This window comes from Cololabis saira, chromosome 1, assembly GCF_033807715.1.
Source record: "Cololabis saira isolate AMF1-May2022 chromosome 1, fColSai1.1, whole genome shotgun sequence".
Lineage (NCBI taxonomy): Eukaryota > Metazoa > Chordata > Actinopteri > Beloniformes > Belonidae > Cololabis > Cololabis saira.
Genome location: NC_084587.1, coordinates 35,924,404 through 35,943,254, shown reverse-complemented (window position 1 = coordinate 35,943,254; position 18,851 = coordinate 35,924,404). Strand labels below are relative to the sequence as shown.

General features: G+C 39.6%; 3 protein-coding genes across 3 annotated transcripts; 1 reads left to right on the top strand and 2 right to left on the bottom strand.

The window, feature by feature from the left end:
* Nucleotides 1–2,893: 2,893 nt before the first annotated feature.
* On the top strand, nucleotides 2,894–8,462 carry xpa (xeroderma pigmentosum, complementation group A). Its single transcript, XM_061721936.1, has 5 exons — nucleotides 2,894–3,253; nucleotides 3,877–3,982; nucleotides 4,523–4,688; nucleotides 5,917–6,034; nucleotides 6,122–8,462. The coding sequence occupies exons 1-5, from the start codon at nucleotides 2,989–2,991 to the stop codon at nucleotides 6,274–6,276; spliced, it is 810 nt and encodes a 269-aa protein (XP_061577920.1). The 5' UTR covers nucleotides 2,894–2,988; the 3' UTR covers nucleotides 6,277–8,462.
* A 2,767-nt stretch (nucleotides 8,463–11,229) lies between these two features.
* On the bottom strand, nucleotides 11,230–11,943 carry LOC133424132 (NAD(P)(+)--arginine ADP-ribosyltransferase 2-like). The gene has a single exon (XM_061714949.1). It carries the CDS (start codon nucleotides 11,941–11,943, stop codon nucleotides 11,230–11,232), a length of 714 nt encoding a protein of 237 aa, XP_061570933.1.
* Nucleotides 11,944–14,278: 2,335 nt separating this feature from the next.
* Nucleotides 14,279–18,005, bottom strand: kpna7 (karyopherin alpha 7 (importin alpha 8)). Its single transcript, XM_061721923.1, has 12 exons — nucleotides 17,940–18,005; nucleotides 17,118–17,255; nucleotides 16,966–17,048; nucleotides 16,675–16,843; nucleotides 16,486–16,585; nucleotides 15,876–15,958; nucleotides 15,597–15,683; nucleotides 15,329–15,505; nucleotides 14,973–15,206; nucleotides 14,717–14,899; nucleotides 14,466–14,612; nucleotides 14,279–14,398 (listed from the first exon to the last, which is right to left on the bottom strand). The coding sequence occupies exons 1-12, from the start codon at nucleotides 18,003–18,005 to the stop codon at nucleotides 14,312–14,314; spliced, it is 1,554 nt and encodes a 517-aa protein (XP_061577907.1). The 3' UTR covers nucleotides 14,279–14,311.
* Between the last annotated feature and the right edge of the window lie 846 nt (nucleotides 18,006–18,851).

The window sequence follows — 18,851 nt, the reverse complement described above, 5'->3', positions numbered from 1 at the left end:
TTGCAGGAGTTGCAGAGAACCAGGAGACACTTCTGCAAAGGCTCAAATAAGTTTATTCCTAACACGTTCTTAACCATAATGCCATAATTTTAGCTCTGGGCTTTTCCAATATTTCATGATGGCTCTAGGAGCCACAGAGACCATCACTGAGAATGCTCCCCCATATATCTGGCGTCCTGGAGGCATCCTCTTCTGGCTCCTCACGATGTGGAGGAGCAGCGGCTCTCCTCTGGGCCCCTCGATGACTGAGCTTCTCATCCTATCCCTTCAAGGAGCCTGCAGAGGAAGCTCATTTCTGCCGCTTGTATACCCAATCTCTTTCTTTCGCTCTAAAAAATCAAAAATAACTTTCTTTTTGTGCCTTTTTTTAATTTGTTTGTTTTTTCTTTCTGGGTCTTTCAGAACTTTCCCACAAGAACATGCCCAGGAAATAAGGTTGCTCACAAGAACGTGCTCAAACTAAGACATATATACATAGACGCTGCTGCCTACTGGCGCTGACGAGCCGTGGGGCTCGTATGATGGACTTCGTTGTATTATTTTACTTAAATGTCATGTATTTAATTTATTTATTATTGTTTGTACATTATTTTCATATTATCCAGTACTTCCAGTGAGTCAAAGGGTTTCAAATCTTACTGCTGGTCTACAAAGGACTGAATGGTCTTGGACCAAAATTCATGCTTGATCTGTTAGTTCCCTATGAAGCTCCCAGACCCCTGAGGTTCATCTGGATCTGGTTTGTTGTGGTTCCAAGAACAAGAACCAAGGTGAGGCACTGTTCAGTTGTTCTGCTCCTCACCGGTGGAACAAACTTCCTGTAGACCTGAGGTCTGCTCCAACTGTAGATCCTTTAAATCAGGCCTAAAAACATTACTGTTTACTGAAGTGTACTATTAAATACTTACCTGCTGTACTCTACTTCCCTTATTTTTAAACAACTTGTGCTTATTATCATTTTACCTCTTTTCTTATCATTTTATTTCATTGTATTTGTTATTTACTGTTTAATTATGTCTTGCCACTTTTAATGTTGATGTAAAGCACTTTGAATTACCTTGTATTGAATTGTGCTATACAAATAAACTTGCCTTGCCTTATATTACTGTATAATTGTCATGGGACATTCAATCTCTATACACTTTATTCTCATGTTTACATACAGTTTATCAACCTCGTTTCGATTACAAATGTATTTGTATGGAATGTATATTTGCCATGTTTGTTTTATAATGTACGACGGAGTATTAGGGCCTTTATTCTTGTAATATTACGACTTTTTTCTCATAATATTACGATTTTATTCTATTACGACTTTATTCTCGAAACATTATGACTTTATTCTCGTAATTTTACAACTTTATTCTCATATTATTATGACTTTATTCTTGTAATTTCCTTTTTTTTGTCTTAGTTTGGCCCTTATACTCCGCCGTACATTATAAAACAAACATGGCAAATATACATTGCATACAAATACATTTGTAATCGAAGCGAGGTTGATAAAGGGAACAGTAGATTGGACACTCTATGTAAACATGAGAATAAAGTGTATAGAGATTGAATGTCCCATGACAATTATACAGTAATATACAGTACAGGAGTTGAGGGGGGATGAGGGGGGATGGCATCCCCCCTGAAATAAAAACGGTCAAAATCATCCCCCCTCTAAAACTGCCATCCCGCCTTTCCATCCCTTATGCCATCTCATCAATGAATGTGGTTTTACTGTTATTTCAACATTTAGAGTCATCACCAAAAAAATAACACCAGAAAAATAACTTATTTGACAATTTTCACCTGTTTCAAGTAAATTTTCACTTGAAATAAGTAGAAAAATCTGCCAGTGGGACAAGATTTATCTTCTTATTACAAGCAAAAAAATCTTGTTCCCCTGGCAGATTTTTCTACTTATTTCAAGTGAAAATCTACTTGAAACAGGTGAAAATTGTTGTTTTTTCCAGTGATGACTCGTTTTAAGTGTAATGAGATTTTTTTTACTAAAATGAGACATTTTAACTAGAAATAGGACAAATATTCTTGTTAAGATTTTGAGTTTTTGCAGTGATCCATTTTATTTATCCTGTGAAGGACAGAGGCATATTGATAAGTTCAGAAAACTGTTTTTTATTGTTGTGTTTTGATGTATTTGATGTAAGCCCAGTGGATATTTAAAGCTTACAGAAGGCTGCATTTAACTGCTGCTATGTCATTCCTGCAGTATTTCTGCAGGTGTTTTTTTGCAATCAGCACAAATGATCTGTCCCCATATGAGAAAATCCACCATCCCCCCTGATTATTTTTTTTACAACTCGAGTACTGGTAATATAATCACAGTTGTGTACATTTTTCAGTTGCAGATATCTGCACAAGGGCATTACACTCGGTACTGAAAGTTTTGTTTGTTGCACATATTCAAAAGTCCAGTACAACTGTCACAATTATTGTCTTTTGCACTAAAGAAGAACAATAAAAGTCCAAATCAAACTGAAACAAAACAAAAGGTGAAACATACACTGGAGCTTTTAAAATTGCTCATAAATCCCAATAGATGTTAAGGCAAGGCAAGGCAAGGCAAGGCAAGGCAAGGCAAGGCAAGGCAAGGCAAGGCAAGGCAAGGCAAGGCAAGGCAAGGCAAGGCAAGTTTATTTGTATAGCACAATTCAACACAAGGTGATTCAAAGTGCTTTACATCAACATTAAAAGCGGCAAGACATAATTAAACAGTAAATAACAAATAAAATACGACGGGTATTACAGTAATGAACCTTTGAGACGAATAAAAAAAATAAATAAAAAAAATCTGCTCAAGTATCTCTTGGGGCTCCGAGGCGACAGGCGGCAGCAGCGGCAGCAGCCAAAGACCGACACCGAGCAGAAGAATAAGCAGCGGGCGGAAGCTGCTGTCAGTTTTGTAACAACAATAACACAGTCCGATGAGCGGCGGTGCACGTGTGTGTGCGGGGAGCGCTGCTGCACGGAGGAAACATGGACCCGCCACAGTCACAACAGCCTGATCCTGCCGGTCCCGATGCAGATCAGGGCGACAAATGCGAGCTTTCAGCAGCGATGCGGGCCAAGATCGAGCGGAACCGGCAGCGGGCGCTGATGCTCCGCCGAGCCCGGCTGGCGAGCCGCCCGGAGGGCCCGGCCCCCGCCAAGGTCTGCAGGACCACCGACTCCGGGGCCGGCTTCTTCATAGAGGAGGAGGAGGATGGAGAGCAGCAGGTCAAGGTGGTGGTGCACCAGCCAGGTAGGGGTGTGTGTGTGTGTGTGTGTGTGTGTGTGTGTGTGTGTGTGTGTGTGTGTGTGTGTGTGTGTGTGTGTGTGTGTGTGTGTGTGTGTGTGTGTGTGTGTGTGTGTGTGTGTGTGTATACTCTTTAAATGTGAGTAGATTGTTTTGTGTTTCTTCACGAATGAATGCAAATATACCACTTTTGTATCATGATGATATTTTCAGTGTGCAAAGTTATTGAAAAAGCTGGAAAGTCTTTGTAAGGAATATAATTAATAAAAATGTTATACCACCATAAATGCATATCACCTAGAGACAACAGAAGTTGTCTCTAGGTGCTTTCCAGAGACCCAGAACATGAGCCCTGAGCAATTATTACATAAACATAACATAAACAATGGAGGGTAAAAACTCTCCTACTTGGAGAAAAACCTTTAGCCAAACAGTGGCAAGGAAAAACTCCCCTTTAGGAGGAAATAAACCTTGAGCTGTGTGTGTATATGTGAGTGAGTGAGTGAGTGAGTGAGTGAGTGAGTGAGTGAGTGAGTGAGTGAGTGAGTGAGTGAGTGAGTGAGTGAGTGAGTGAGTGAGAGAAGGAGAGTGTGTGTGTATCTTTTCATCTTTGTGTGCTTTGTTGACAGCTCCGGTGATTGAACCAGAGTACCTTCTGTGTGATACCTGCCAAAAACCCTTCATGGATTCTTTCCTCAGCAACAGTTTCGACTTGTCTGTGTGCGACAAGTGCAGGTAAACACACACACACACACACACACACACACACACACACACACACACACACACACACACACACACACACACACACACACACACACACACACACACACACACACACACACACACACACACACACACACACACACATACCAGTAGTAAAACATTACTTTCATGGGCTCTCCATTGTGATTTTGCTTGGATACTGGTAACATTTTATGGTGATTAGCAGATGAACAAACACATCTGACAGAAATGAAATACTGATATTAGATCCTGCAATCTTTAAAAAAAAAAAAAAAAAGCTACTATAACACAATCATACAGTTGTCCATCTATTTCTGAAGTGTAAATGTGATGATGTAGTTCTGATGTTTCATTCAATCGAGACAGATTTTTTAAAATATTCATAATAATACCGGATAACTTTGTTTTTCAAATTTCTTTTTACTTTGTTGCCCCAAAAACTCATCTTGTGTAACTCTTTCATTTTGCGTAAAATATGAATGTAATTTAAGTTCCTTGACTGATGAAGGAGGCCTTTGTCCTTTTCAGAGACAATGAAGAGAAGCACAAGCTGATCTCCAGAACTGAGGCCAAGCAGCGCTACTTACTCAAGGACTGTGATCTCGATAAAAGAGAACCCCCGCTCAGGTTTATACTGAGGAAAAACCCTCATAACTCACATTGGGGCGACATGAAGCTCTACCTCCATCTGCAGGTAGGAATGCTTGTTTGTGCAGACACACAAATTCTCCCAGACTGACTAATGTGGATGACATTAAAGTATTAATAATCAACACTGCGTATTGTGTTTATGAATGTAATATTCATATTATAAGTTATTTGATTTATGTGTTGATGCTGGAAATGTATGTGATGTTGGATAATATTATTACAGAATATTAAGATAGAATTCATTTTTATTCAAACTGCAACATATAGTACTACCAATGAGCACACAACATACCGCTGACTACAACTTCTTAGAAAAAAAACAACACAGAGTCTTGGATATTCAAAAAAGTAGCAGTGACACAGATTTAATTAGTAAGTATTTTTTATGTTGTGTCAGATTTAAAATGTTGTAACTTCTGTGTTGCAAAATGATCCCCCGGTATGGAAGTGTTTATGAAACTAAATATTAAAAATGTTGGGTACACATTGCTTGAATAAAATAAAAAAATCACTGTTTTTTTCTTTCTCTCTTCCCTCTTTCCTTATTTCCTCCCCAGTCTTTTCGACGTAGGGTTGTAGATGTCCAGTAGTGCAGCAGAAACTAAGTGGTATAATATCCCATGTGCAGTATCCTCTCCTTCTCCTAAAAAGGAAGTTATTGTTGTGGATTTCCTCTTTATTTTCTCAAAGGTGAACTAGCAGAGACTAATTGGTGATTGACTTGTGTACATCCCTGCTGTAAAATGTATATCAAAGGCTTGTTATCCTGGTAATTTTGTTACCATTTTTTTTACAATACTTGAGTTGGAATTAGATCCGGAACTTTAAATATAATACATTTGCCATTTCTGCGATATTGATATATATATATATATATATATATATATATATATATATATATATATATATATATATATATATATATATATATATATATAAATAAATCCAGTTCAGGTGGCATTTTTGAATTTAACTGGTAAGTTTGTTAAATTGATACATGGGGCACTGCATCTTAAGAAAAATAAAAAAACAACGCACAGCTGGCTGCCAATTATCAGATTAGTTAAAAATAAAAAAAATAGGATGCATTGCAGCTCTTTGATCGCTTGATGCTATTAAGTCATAATAACATAATTTATGGAAAACTGGTTTGAGAAACCTCTATATGTTATACATATTAGTTTGTTGGACCCTAAATGTTACATTTAATTGTTAAACTTATTAGTAAATGAAATAATTGTGTGCATGTGTGTTTGTTTTTTGCATTGGAGGTGGAGAAGAGATGCATGGAGGTTTGGGGTTCAGAGGAGGCTCTGGAGGAGGCTAGAGAGACGAGGGAAGAAAACAAAGAGGTGCAGAAACAGAAACGCTTCAACAAAAAAGTCAAAGGTTGGTTGACCATTCGAGGGAAAATCCCTCACTGCTAAATGAGTGGTGCTGTGTGGGTCAAACATCTACTGTGCATGTGTGTTTCAGAACTACGCAGGGCAGTGAGGAGCAGCATGTGGACCAAAACCACCGGCAGTCATCAACACGAGTATGGACCAGAGGAGGTGGTGGATCCAGAGGAGGACCTCTACAAGAAAACCTGCACAACCTGCGGACATGAACTCACTTATGAGAAGATGTAGACACATGCACCCTGTGACTGTTGTAAACTCAAGTTGATCCGAACCAAATATTTGGTGCTTTTGCAGAGAATCTTGCCAGGTTGAACTGGCACTCTTTAAATGTGAGTAGATTGTTTTGTGTTTTTTATATATCAATATATCAATTTTGTACCATGAGGATAAAAAGCTGGAAAGTCTTTGTAAGGAATATAATGAATAAAAATGTTATACCACCATAAATGCATATCACATGCCTATCCATGCTCACCGGGCATGAGTGAAAACAAGAAAACGCCACTGGAAACAACCTTTGTTACAAAATGCGCTTATAATAGTTTATAATGTCTCTCTTCCATCAATTCAATTCAATTGAATTTTATTTATACAGAGTCTATTACAACAGAAGTTGTCTCTAGGCGATTTCCAGAGACTCAGAACATGAGCCCTGAGCAATTATTACATAAACATAACATAAACAATGGAGGGTAAAAAGTTAAACTCTCCTACTTGGAGAAAAACCTGTAGCCAAACAGTGGCAAGGAAAAACTCCACTTTAGGAGGAAATAAACCTTGAGCAGGACCTGCATCATAAGGGTGGACCCTCCTGCTGAAGACCAGCTGGGCAGAGCAGGAAAAGAAGAGAACAGACAGAGAGAAAGAAGAACAGAGAAAGGAGAGACACACACTATGGCTAGCTGGTACCCTACAGGGATGACTATATAAACAGATGTAGACAGCAGACAGTGAGGTGGACAGATGGTGCGACTGCAGGTCAGGATGTCAGCAGGGTCATCTACCAGACATCCCTGAAGACAGGTGGACCTTCATGTGTAGTTAGTTGCTGTGTTATTAAAAGACTTTAGCTAACAGCTGATGGAGAGAACATGGCCTCAAGTGGCCGCTGGAAGTGATCAGTCACTGAAATATTTTCACACTTGCATGTTGTGATCGGCGGGTTTTAAAATACTGAGAAATTACTTTATTTTCTTATTGTATGCATTTGAATTGGTCTAGCTTCTCCATTACAAACATGTTAATGTTGTTGGATTGGTATTTCTGATAACAATTCCAAAAAAAATCCATCTTCTGACTTTTCCAACACTAGGTAAAGTAAGAGAAAAATCATTTCTGATGTTTTTTATTTCATCAGTCCTCATCAGAACCCTGCCGCAGCATGCCTGAACCACTGCTATGTTTTACTGTTGGTTCGTGGCTCTTTTCTTATGGGATCCTTTTTCTCCCCTATAGATGTCTGTAGGTGTCATCCTCGATAGCAGACTGTCATTCCCATATCAAAAACATCACCTGCTCTGCTTATTTCCCCCTTCTCCTCCCTCAGTGTCCTCACTGCCTCCATACTCGTCCACTGTCTTGTCACCTCCTGAATTGATTACTGCACCTCTCTCCTCTTTGGTGTTCCCCAGACAGCCCTCCACAAACACACATGCATTTTATCCATTGTTGTCCAACTGGTACATAACTCTGCTACCTAGATCATTATCATTCCATTACATCACCCACATCATGCAGCAGCAACACTGGCTCCCAGTCTGCCAAAAAAATGAATTAAAAAATCTGACAACCTCCAGATCACAACTCCAGCCCATTCCCTCAGATATTCCTCCATCCACCTCACTGTCCCCTCTGCCTGCCTCAGCACCACACCCAGTCTGCTCCCAAACTCTGGAACTTCGCACCACCTGGAGAAAAACTTTACATTGACAGTTGAAACAGGAATTTCTTCTTTATTCTGTCTATGTGAACACTGAAGATTAAAACAGTCTTAGGTTCAATATTGTGTTTGGGAATGCATACATTCATCAAAAAAGTGCTAATGATTGTGTCCAGTGTACTTTTTAGAATAGTATTTTTCATTTATGCAACAGTTTCGTGGTTTTCAATAACTTTTGACATTTCCTAAAATATTCTGATTGTACAACTTGTTTATTCTGAATACTGACCTGCACTAACCTGCACACTTGTAGCTAGTATTATTCCATCTCATACATCAGGCCAAAGATGATCTGCCACTGACTCACCTGGATGCATTCATGGGAATTTCAACTACTGCCCCCCCGCCCCCCAGTTTCAAATGACTCAATTCCTGTCTCTTTTTTCAGCAGAAACTTTCCAGACTGCTTTTTGTGGGCTTAATGTCTATAGTTTCACTTCCTGTTGGGGATTATTTGTTACAACTTTGCAATTAAAAGAAGGCACAGTTTTGACACTCAAACATACAGTCTTGCAGAAAACACTCCCTTTGACTGCAACAGATACCAAGCTATGACAAAACCGTGGTGCCTTTTTTTTTTCTTTTTTTTTTTAATAGATGTGATTCGAGCCTGCAGAACTCATGGTGTGACTTTCATTGATAATTTCAATCTGTTCATCTGTTCACCCAAATAAATGGGGCTCCCACCTGTTATCCACAAACATTCAGCATGCAGTGCAATATGCCCCAGGACCCTCCCTCCCTGGTTTCTCAGGTCACTGTTTCTAGGCCTCCCCTGGTACTAGCACCCAAATCTGACCCCCCTTCCTCCACTATGCACCCTGGCTCTCCTGGATGTTCTGGACGCATTGCTGCTCAGTTTTCCCTCATCCCTGTTCACATCACCACCAGACAAAGGTTGTCTCATCCACATGCTAGTTTCAACGCTGTTAACAAAAACAACCTCACCCATGTTAAATTAAGCAGCTCGACGTCTTCAAAACAAAACAATAGAATAATTTAATGTGAACTGCCAAACATTAGATCAGTCTTTCAAAGCTGCATTAGTAAATGACTTAGGCCCAATCCCAATACACCCCCTACTTTCTACCACTAGCCCTCCCTCACTACCACTACCCCTAAAAAAGAAGGCACAGATTTTAGGGCACTTGAAATCTTCCCAGGCCCTGTCCCAATACTCCCCCTACCCCTACTTTCAGCACCACCCCTAAAATCAGGAAGCTGAGAGCCAAAAGCTGTTTTAATTTCAGCTGTAGCACTGTTAATATGCCACTTTATTAAGTTTTAATATTTTTTCAAGTGTAAAAGTAACCGTTAAGATCCCCAACCTGGGCTCAGTTTATCCAAATAACGCCTGTTACGAAATTTGACCCGATGTTTTCGGAGATGATAAGAGCCGCCGGCTTGGAGCAGCAGCAGCCGGAGTAAGGAAGTGATCGCCCTGCGCCGTCGTCCCGGGGGAGAAACCTGCAGCTCTGTTGAGAATTACCGCTGGCTGAAATAAATCATTTAGGAAGATAAATGTTGGTTTAATAGACGAAATCTAACAGTTGTAGCTACGCCTGTTAAGAAATTTGCTCCGAAAATTTCAAGATTTCTGCCTGCCGGCTCCGGAGCTGATTTATGGGTCCGCGTTAAATCGACGCAGAGGCTACGGGGTAGGTTACGTAACCTACGCCGTAGGCTCTGTGTTGCTGTAACGCGGAACCATAAATCAGCCTTTATTCTGGCGTGATCTTCGCAACAACGGGCAAACGAGTGATTATGTACATTCACTGAGTGAATATTATGAAAGTAAAATATATATTTCTCGCTAGAAATTTAATCAAAACGCATTTTTATGCAGAAACTAACTCAAAATATTGATTTTATTCACTAAAAAATAAGAAATGTCCGCCATGTTTTTTTTTTTTTGATTCAGTCCGCAAATGACGACGAAAAGCATTCTGGGAAATTTTTCTGGTCCTAGATCAACTAGTGAGCATCCGAAAAGCCTCGATCCATAGGGACAGATTCATAGCCACTACAGTAGTTTTCTTCACTACCCCTAGGTGAAAAGAGCAATTGGGACACCACTACCCTCACGGGAACGCGCAAAATTTAGGGGTAGTGCTGAAAAGTAGGGGTAGTGGTAGTATTGGGACAGGGCCTTAGTCTTTCTCACCCAGCCTGGAAAACCTGTCAGCCAATCATGTTTGTTGTAGTGTACCGCCCTCCTGGACCATACACTGAATTCTTACTTGAATTTTCAGAGCTTCTATCAAACATAGTCCTCACCACTTACAAAATAATTATTGTAGGTGATTTTAATGTTCATGTAGATATTGATGGTGATTGCCCTAGCGTTGCATTTTACGCTCTATTCGACTCAATTGGCTTCAACCAGAATGTTGATAAACTCATAACTTGACATATGGAATTGATTTTGATCACCTAGTAATCTTTCCACACAATCCTCTCTTAACTGAACATTACTTGATAACATTTGATTTCATACTGCGAGACTACACCCCATCTGATAAATTTTTTTTTTCTAGATGTCTGTCAGACAGTGTCATAACCAAATTCAAAGAATCAATCCCATCAGCACTCTACACAATGCCGTGGCCTAACACAATTAATGGCTCCTATAATGACTTCAGTCCTACACAAATCGACTTCTTAGTTAGCAGGCCTGCAGACTCATTACGAACAACACTAGACTCTGTTGCTCCAATAAAAATGAAAATAATAAAACTGAAGAAGTTCGCTCCCTGGTATAACTCCAACACTCTGAAACAAAATTCACAGAAGCTTGAAAGGATTTGGCATTCATCCAAACATGAAGAATCCCACCTAGCCTGGCGAGATAATCTCAGAACATACAGGAGAGCCTTCTGTAATGCCAGAACTGCCTATTATAAATCATTAATAGAAGAAAATAAAAATAACCCCAGGTTCCTTTTTAACACTGGCCAAACTGTCAGAGTCATAGCCCGACTGATCCATTTATGAACTTGCGGTTGTAGTCAGAAATGCTTTTCTGAGATGACAGCTAGATTTGACATTTTGTTTTGTAATTTTGCACATCTGGTATCACATGTAAGCTAAAACATCATGAGACAGAACTGGTATGTATGAGATCAAAAAACTCTTTATTTTACATGTAGAAGTCTTGATGAAATCCTTTATCACTGTTATTTTTCACATTTATATATAAAAAAAAGGGGGGTTATATACAGTATACACACACTTCCAGCTTTTCAAAGGTCCACAGCTTGACAGTTGAGACCACTGTAAATCCCAGCTGTCTCAAGCTTGTAGAAAGCATCACATTGTAAATGATTCTGTCCCGACATGTCGGCAGAGACAATATTGAACATTTCGTATGGAGGAATTAATACTTCATCCTCATCTGCGTCAAACTCTGAATAAGACTTGAGGTGGGCACCAAAACAAGTGCGGATCTCAAAGCAGGTCCTCTGTCCAAAGTGCCGCAGCTCTTTGTTGAGGGAGCTGGAGGCAAAGGAGCCAAAGCGCATGGTTTGTCCACGTTCCCCAATGAAGAGCAGTCTGCTTCTTCGAAAGGTTGTGTAGCAGCCCCTTTGGTTGATTTTCAGGAGCCTGATGGCATCAGACAACAAGAAGTGCAGAGCATGAAATCCAAATGAGGTCTTGTAAGAAGGTTTTCCTTCACGAACGGCATGGTTTAAGTTATCATAGGCACCTGCCGTGTAGGCACACAATGCCTTGAAGTGATTCCAAGATAGCTGGTCATAGACGTCCTTGTTCTGCATGGCTTTAATAGCGCAAAGTTTGGTGTGTGTGGAGTGAATACCGTCCCTGGTGCTCCTTGGGAGGTAGTGACGCGTCACCTTGATGAGCATCCTCTGGGAACAGCCGTAATACATGTCGTCAACAGAGTTGAGAGACAAGCTCAGAGGGATGCTTATGAGCCGGAGGAGACCGGAGGACATCAGTGAAGCTTTTGTGTTTTCCTGTGCAACAGTATGGACGGAGATGTTTGAGGTCTTTACAGAAGCCAATATGACTTCATTGTGAGAGGGCTTGTTCGGTTGATCAGAATCTTCCAAAGGGGTGTCCTGTTCAGGAAAATATAGAAAGTGAGCAGTTTAATATCAAGATCATTCAAACAAAGGGAGCTGTGATCCAATTTATATTATTCTATTTATAGTTTGACACAAAACCAAACATTTCCAACCTGTTTTTTTCCATTTTAAAATGTAGAAAGTTTAAAACACTCCAATTTTGGTTACTTGAAAGATAGTCACATGCATCCGTGTTTTTCCATCTAACCCATGTCTGGTAAATACTGTTACACTTCATTGTTCAAGCACAGATTTCAGCTGCAGAGGACATTATAAAGGGGCATTTAATGGATAAGTAATGCCTCTATTAAATAGTTTCCTATGAAAGTTTCCTTGAGTACACCCGTTTCTAGAGTTTACCTTTAGAATGGATCAAAACAATGAAAACATTTCACAACAGTTATGTGGTAGTCACGGGACTGGATTTTGATTTATAAGCCAACTTACCATCTTTGCATTCAGAATGTCATTCTTAAAATAGAGACAGAAGAGAATGAACGCCAACTTGATACCACTCATGTTTATATCTGACGGGGGAGACAAAAAAGAAATTGGTATGTTTGAAAAAATAAACAATCCTCTACATTTATGCTGAGAATGTACAGGACTGTCTCAGAAAATAGAATATTGTGATAAAGTTCTTTATTTTCTGTAATGCAATTAAAACAAAAATGTCATACATTCTGGATTCATTACAAAACTGAAATATTGCAAGCCTTTTATTTTAATATTGCTGATTATGGCTTAGTTTTATTTAAAATGGATCCCCATGGGAAGACTATTCTTCCTGGGGACCACACATAGACATACAAAAGATAATATAACATGACAATAAAGATGACAATCCAACTCAAAAAGGGTGAAAAATCTTCACAATTCCTGAAATAATAAATTGAACCAAAAATAAAAGATTAAGTAACCAACCATCCACATCCTAAGTAGCATTATTTGCTACTATCACCAGATCTGTTCTGCTTATAAGATAGTTTACACCGACTTAATATACTCATCCCTCTATTTATAGAAGTATAAATATTACATATAATATACTCAACTTCTAAACTATATATACACTCAGCCTACAGAGATTTAGAATATATTTACTATTAAATGTATAATATACATACAATTTTCACAATACCTCGGAGAGATCATAACTTCCTTCTGAACTACAGCCTGCTTCAGTCTTCTTTTAGTTTAGTTTAAGATTAAGATTCCCAGAATATTCTAATTTTTTGAGATAGGATATGAGTTTTCTAAAGCTGTAAGACATGATCAGCAATATTAAAATAAAAGGCTTGCAATACTTATTTGTAATGAATCTAGAATGTATGACTTTTTTTTTTTTTATAAATTGCATTACAGAAAAATCACAATATTCTAATTTTCTGAGACAGTCCTGTACATGATAAAAGAAATGTATTCTTACCAGAGAAAGCAGCTGCGGTGTAATTTGGTCTGAACATGACATTTTATACAACAGTTGCTGTTGGGGCAGGGCATGAGGCGCGAGAAAAGAAAGCCCCATTCAAGTCTAAATTTCCCATGTAAATGGTGGGTTTCCCCATTGTCAGCACAAATTAGGGCTGATCATTGCTATTTTTAGAAAATTTTCTCCACCTATAAATGGAATGGCAAATACTGAGAATGATGTGGCAAAAAACCAAAAACCCACCCTTCTCGTATTTTCAGCCGCCAAAGTCGTTCCCAAAACTGATATTCAGAGATTTCCTTTGAAGCATTTTAAGATAAAGTCTTGAGACTCAGTCCTAATTTAGTCATTTTAGATGTCACAATATTAATTTGGAAGAAGCTGCTTTTAAAAGTCACACTACTCTCGTCTTGCATCTCTGTAGTATGCCTTTGGCCCCTTCCCTCTCAGTAATAAAAACGTCACTTTAATTTCAGGAATCATCTCAAAACTGAAACTGTTGCAGCAATTGTGCTTTTTCCTGCAGACTGTCCACACTTGGTACAAGTTGGGGAAGTAGTGGAAGGGCATTATATTGCTGAAGTTCAACAGAAAGTCAGTTTCATTTCTAAAAAAAAGGAAGCCATGTGTTATGTAATGGTGCAGAATAAACTCCACTCATGGATAAATTACAATATTTAAACTTTATTATGTATATTCAAAGCATTAAAAGCAGAGGACAACAACCTGTAAAGAGATTAACTTTCACCATGTGCATTTTTCTTGTTTACACTGGGAAAGAACCTCATTTGTCTAAACAATCATTCAAAATTCAAAGGTTCTCTGAACATCAGATGTCTTAAACTTAAATACATCCTGTGTAGCATCAACATGCAGCCCATCATGGTCAGCCTAGGAAAGAAGATCAGGTCAGTCATGATCTCAACACTGTAGAGCTGCAACTCTCCATAAGACTTACATCACTGAAGTACTTGTCGATAAGGTTATGTGCCGCCTGGTACACCACATCATTGTCATGGTTTTGAAGCAGCTCAATACGTTCCAGCCCTCCCATCTCTTCAATCAGCAGACAAAGCTTGTCCGTTTCACCAAGCTTCTCTGCAGCCTGAAAAATGTTACCAAAAAGAGTCTGGGTTTTCAGCTACATGCACAATTGCTGTAAAAGGTTTCTTTTTTTTTTTAAATAAGCCTCTAGTTTTCTTCCTTTACCATAAACATATTGTTGATGGCCTCCAGAATGACTAGGATGACCTTTGCATCTTTGACCTGCAATAGGTCGATTATTGCTTCTAGAGCGCCACACTGCACCAAATGGAGAACTTGTTCTACAGTGCCCCCACTGGTGAAGTTGGTCACTGCCCACACCGCTTCCTTTTTAGTCTTGAAGTCTCCCTGTAGGAAGAGTTGAACATGGCAGAAACAAATTGCACACACACCTGTTTAAACATATCTGAAGGCTACTCACATTTCTGAGCAGGTCCACGAGTAGGGGAAGCAGGCCACAAGTGATCAGCTGTTGGATTTGCTTACATGGTCCAGCGGCAATGTTTGACAATGCCCACACTGCCTCTTTCTGCACAGTAGCTTTTGAGTGCCTCATCAACTTGGGTAGGACAGTGAGGACTCCAGCATCTATCACCATCTGGGTGTGAAGGTCAGAGCCACTCACGATGTTACCGATGGAACGAAGAGCTGGGGTCTGGATGTCAGGTTAGACGAGAACAGATTAGAGCATAATAGCATTGACTAGTGGCATGTTCATTTACGAGTTCTGAAAATCCAGATGTGGGTTATATTGTCGACAGAACAGAAGTGCACTACCATGACGCAGAGGTCCTTGTGGTTCATAAGCTCCACCAGTCGCTGAACAATGCCAGTTTTCACTACAATGTCAATTCGGTCATTAGTGCCATCTGAAAGGTAAGAGATTGCCCAGCACGCGTCAGATAAGATGTCCTTATCATTGAGATGGAGCAACTGGATCAAGGAGGGAAGCACCTAGAATGGATAACAGATGAACAGTGTTAATGTTGCTGGAATAGCATCATGACCGACTGAAACCAAGCCACAACAGGACAACATTTCATACCTGCTGGACTGCGGACAAAGGTGGACATGGGTTTTTGTTTCGGCACAAGTTGGACAACGTCCACGTTAAGTTACGCAAGTAGCCAACCTTCAGAGAGGGAGACATTTACTTCAAGTCAGTTCTCATGAAGACCTTGCACTGCTGCAGGTAACCGCAGGTGTGTTACACTGAACATTTAATTCTGGAAGTACGCAGCTTAAAACACAATTTCTGACCATTACATGAGATGTGAAAGCTGAGCTTCATTTCTATAACTGGTAATGTTAAGATCTGACTTACTGGTGTGTCTGGGCAGATGCGAGCTAGCAAGGCAGGGACAACATTGCACTCAATAAGGACATCTCGATAAGCTGCACCATCACCTGTGAAGACGCCACATTTTTTGAATACCAGCAAAATATTTAGTATTTAAAAAGTCTCCAAGCCACATACCAAGTTCAGAAACTGATTGGGCTTTTCACCATCTGATAGTTATATTTAGGGCTGTGCGATTAATCGATTTTAAATCTAAATCGGATTTATCAATCAAGACGATGCTTTAAAAAAAAAAAAAAAAAAGAAAATCGATTTTCCTTTTTTGCAGCTGGCTGCATTACAGACAGAGCTCGTCTAGTCATCTTTGTTTGGTCAAGAAAATTGTAAATGTTGTCACTTTACTAAACTCAAGGAGGATTTACAGTATCTTTCAATTGCACTTCATTCCCAATAGGGGAATTAGTTTGCTATTTTTCTTTAAAAATAAAGAAAATATTTGAAACAATTTATTCCATTGTCTTTTGTAGTTTTGCCAAAACAAAAGGGATTTTATTTTTGTCCAAAAATCGCACAGCCCTAGTCATATTAGGAAAAAATTCCCCAATAAAAGCAATTTAAAGTACAATCTCTTTACCTGCTATGTTTCCAAGAGCCCATACAGCTTGTTCACTGATGTGCAACATTGGTGAGGCCAACAAGTTGATGAAAACTGGTACAGCTCCATTTTCCACCACCTGAGGGCAGCAATGAAATCACACCCAGTGATCCAGGTATTAATGGGTAGAACAACTTGCAAGTCACCACACACACACACCACAGTTACCTGTTGTGTGTGCCAAGAGGTCCCAGAGGCCACGTTTGTGAGGGCCCAGGCTGCTTCAAACTGGAGGGTCGGCTCATCATCCATGGTCAGAAAGTACACGAAACGGGACAGCAGGCCGGCATCAATGATCTCCTTCAGAGGAACATCGTTGCCTTTAGAAAGCAGTTTCCTGAGGAGAGTGGAAACTATTTATCAAGAAGGTCAAGATGAGCTTCAATTTGTAAGAATGTTATGTTTCAGTTCAGGAAAAAAAGGAGGGGACTGAGACCAGGCTGATCCCAGATGGCGCACCTGGCGGCCTGGCAGCCTCGAGTCTGGGCTTCTCTGCACTGACTGTTCACGTCTGTAATTATGTCCTCGATCCTCAGGTTCAACTAAATGACAGACACGCCGTTAGAGCCACTGGCTGTAATGCAGCAATTAAAGCTTCTGCGCAAACTCACTGGCTCGCTGTTGTCGGGTGAAAGGGCGTCCTCGTCGGGGAGCGACGACAGCGTTATGTTTCTCCTTTTCAGGAAACTTTCCTGTTTCTGAGCTTTGCGCAGCTCCACGCACTCAGAGATCCTTTTCTCTCGAAGTTTCTACAAGAGACGACAGTGAAGTTAATTTAAAAATGCTTTCTTTCTGAATCCTTTATTTGAACATTGTTAAAAAAAAAAAAAACACAAAAAAACAGTGCAATATTTATAAATAAAAACAAAACAAGCCTCACAGGCAACCAAAACATGTTGAATGAAAATTTTATTTCGAACATGCTAAAAAAAAAAAGAATATATATATATATATAGGCTATATTTAAACCAAAGAACAATAGTTAAATAATAATCATGATAAATACAGAATATAATATAAATCATAACAATCATAAACAAAAACATGCCTCACTGGCTTTTTTTTCCCTTTTTTGCATGCATGTTCAAAAGGATGAGGAAGTTGTAGACTTATGTAATCCTAACCCTTATTTAGATCATCATCAGCAGCACTTGACTTTTACAAAATCTTATCCCAATGTGGAATAACTTTAATGTTAAAATACAATATTTTCTCTTTTCGTTCATGTAAATATTTTGCCATTGCTGTACTTCCAGTATTAATTCTTATTTAAATAAATTCTACATCATTATAATATCACTCATCCTTCTGTGCATAGTATATGTATTGTATGCACACACACACCTACACCGCATACACAACATACTTACATCCTCACATACCTGCATACCATTCTGGCACATTACTTATTAGACAAATAGCTGCAAACTTACGGATACATCTTTCCCTTTATTTTTAAATTTCGTGATGCGCACGTCAACAGGGTTCTTGGTGGGCATATTTGATCTTAATTCAGGCTTCAACTCGTTCAACTCCACCGGTGCAGTCTGGGGATAGTGGGACTCTTGCCACAGCGAGGTTATAATGGGCAGCGGAGCCTCACGTGAATCCAATCACACCTGATTCCTCTGATTAATTGAGAGACAGGTGTGCGCGTGCCGTGACCCAACCTCCGCGCATGCGCAATATAGTAAAACGTATCTTTAAAAAAGAAAAAAAAGGGTCACTGAAGATACAGAAGAGGAGGATGAATCAAGTCTGCTGAATTCACAGCAGAAGACATATGTGTGCCATGTGTTGGACGTAGGGGCCCAGCCCAGCTGGGGATTTAACATTTTTTTCCAATAATTATTGTGTTTCTTGGACAACAGATGGCAGCACAACACAGCTGACCTCAAAATGTGCCTGAGTAATTCATTGCATGTATGTTAAGGTAATTGGATAGCATTAAAGTCTTTGCTGAATATGTAAAGGCATCCTGCATGTGAAATCATTGCGCGTGCCATCATATCTGCCTGAGTATGACTGCGTTTAGGCCTTTTATCTCAACTCCATCACTACAAATAAAAAGAAAAAGAGCTAAACTGGGGGGAAAATAGACTGGGAAAGGAGAGATAACAGCGGCAAAAAGAAGTGAAGTAAAGAAAAAGTCTGACTGGTTGGATTCTGATCTTCCTCTCTAACAATCAGGAAGGGCTGAACAATAGCTGTTGAAGTGGAGGTTTCCCCCTGACCAAGGTATAATCACTTCCTCCCAGTAACATTTGTGCGTACATGCGATCGTGAGTGCTCACACATCATAACTGTACTGTACAAACACACTTGTCCTGTCTGTATTCTCACCA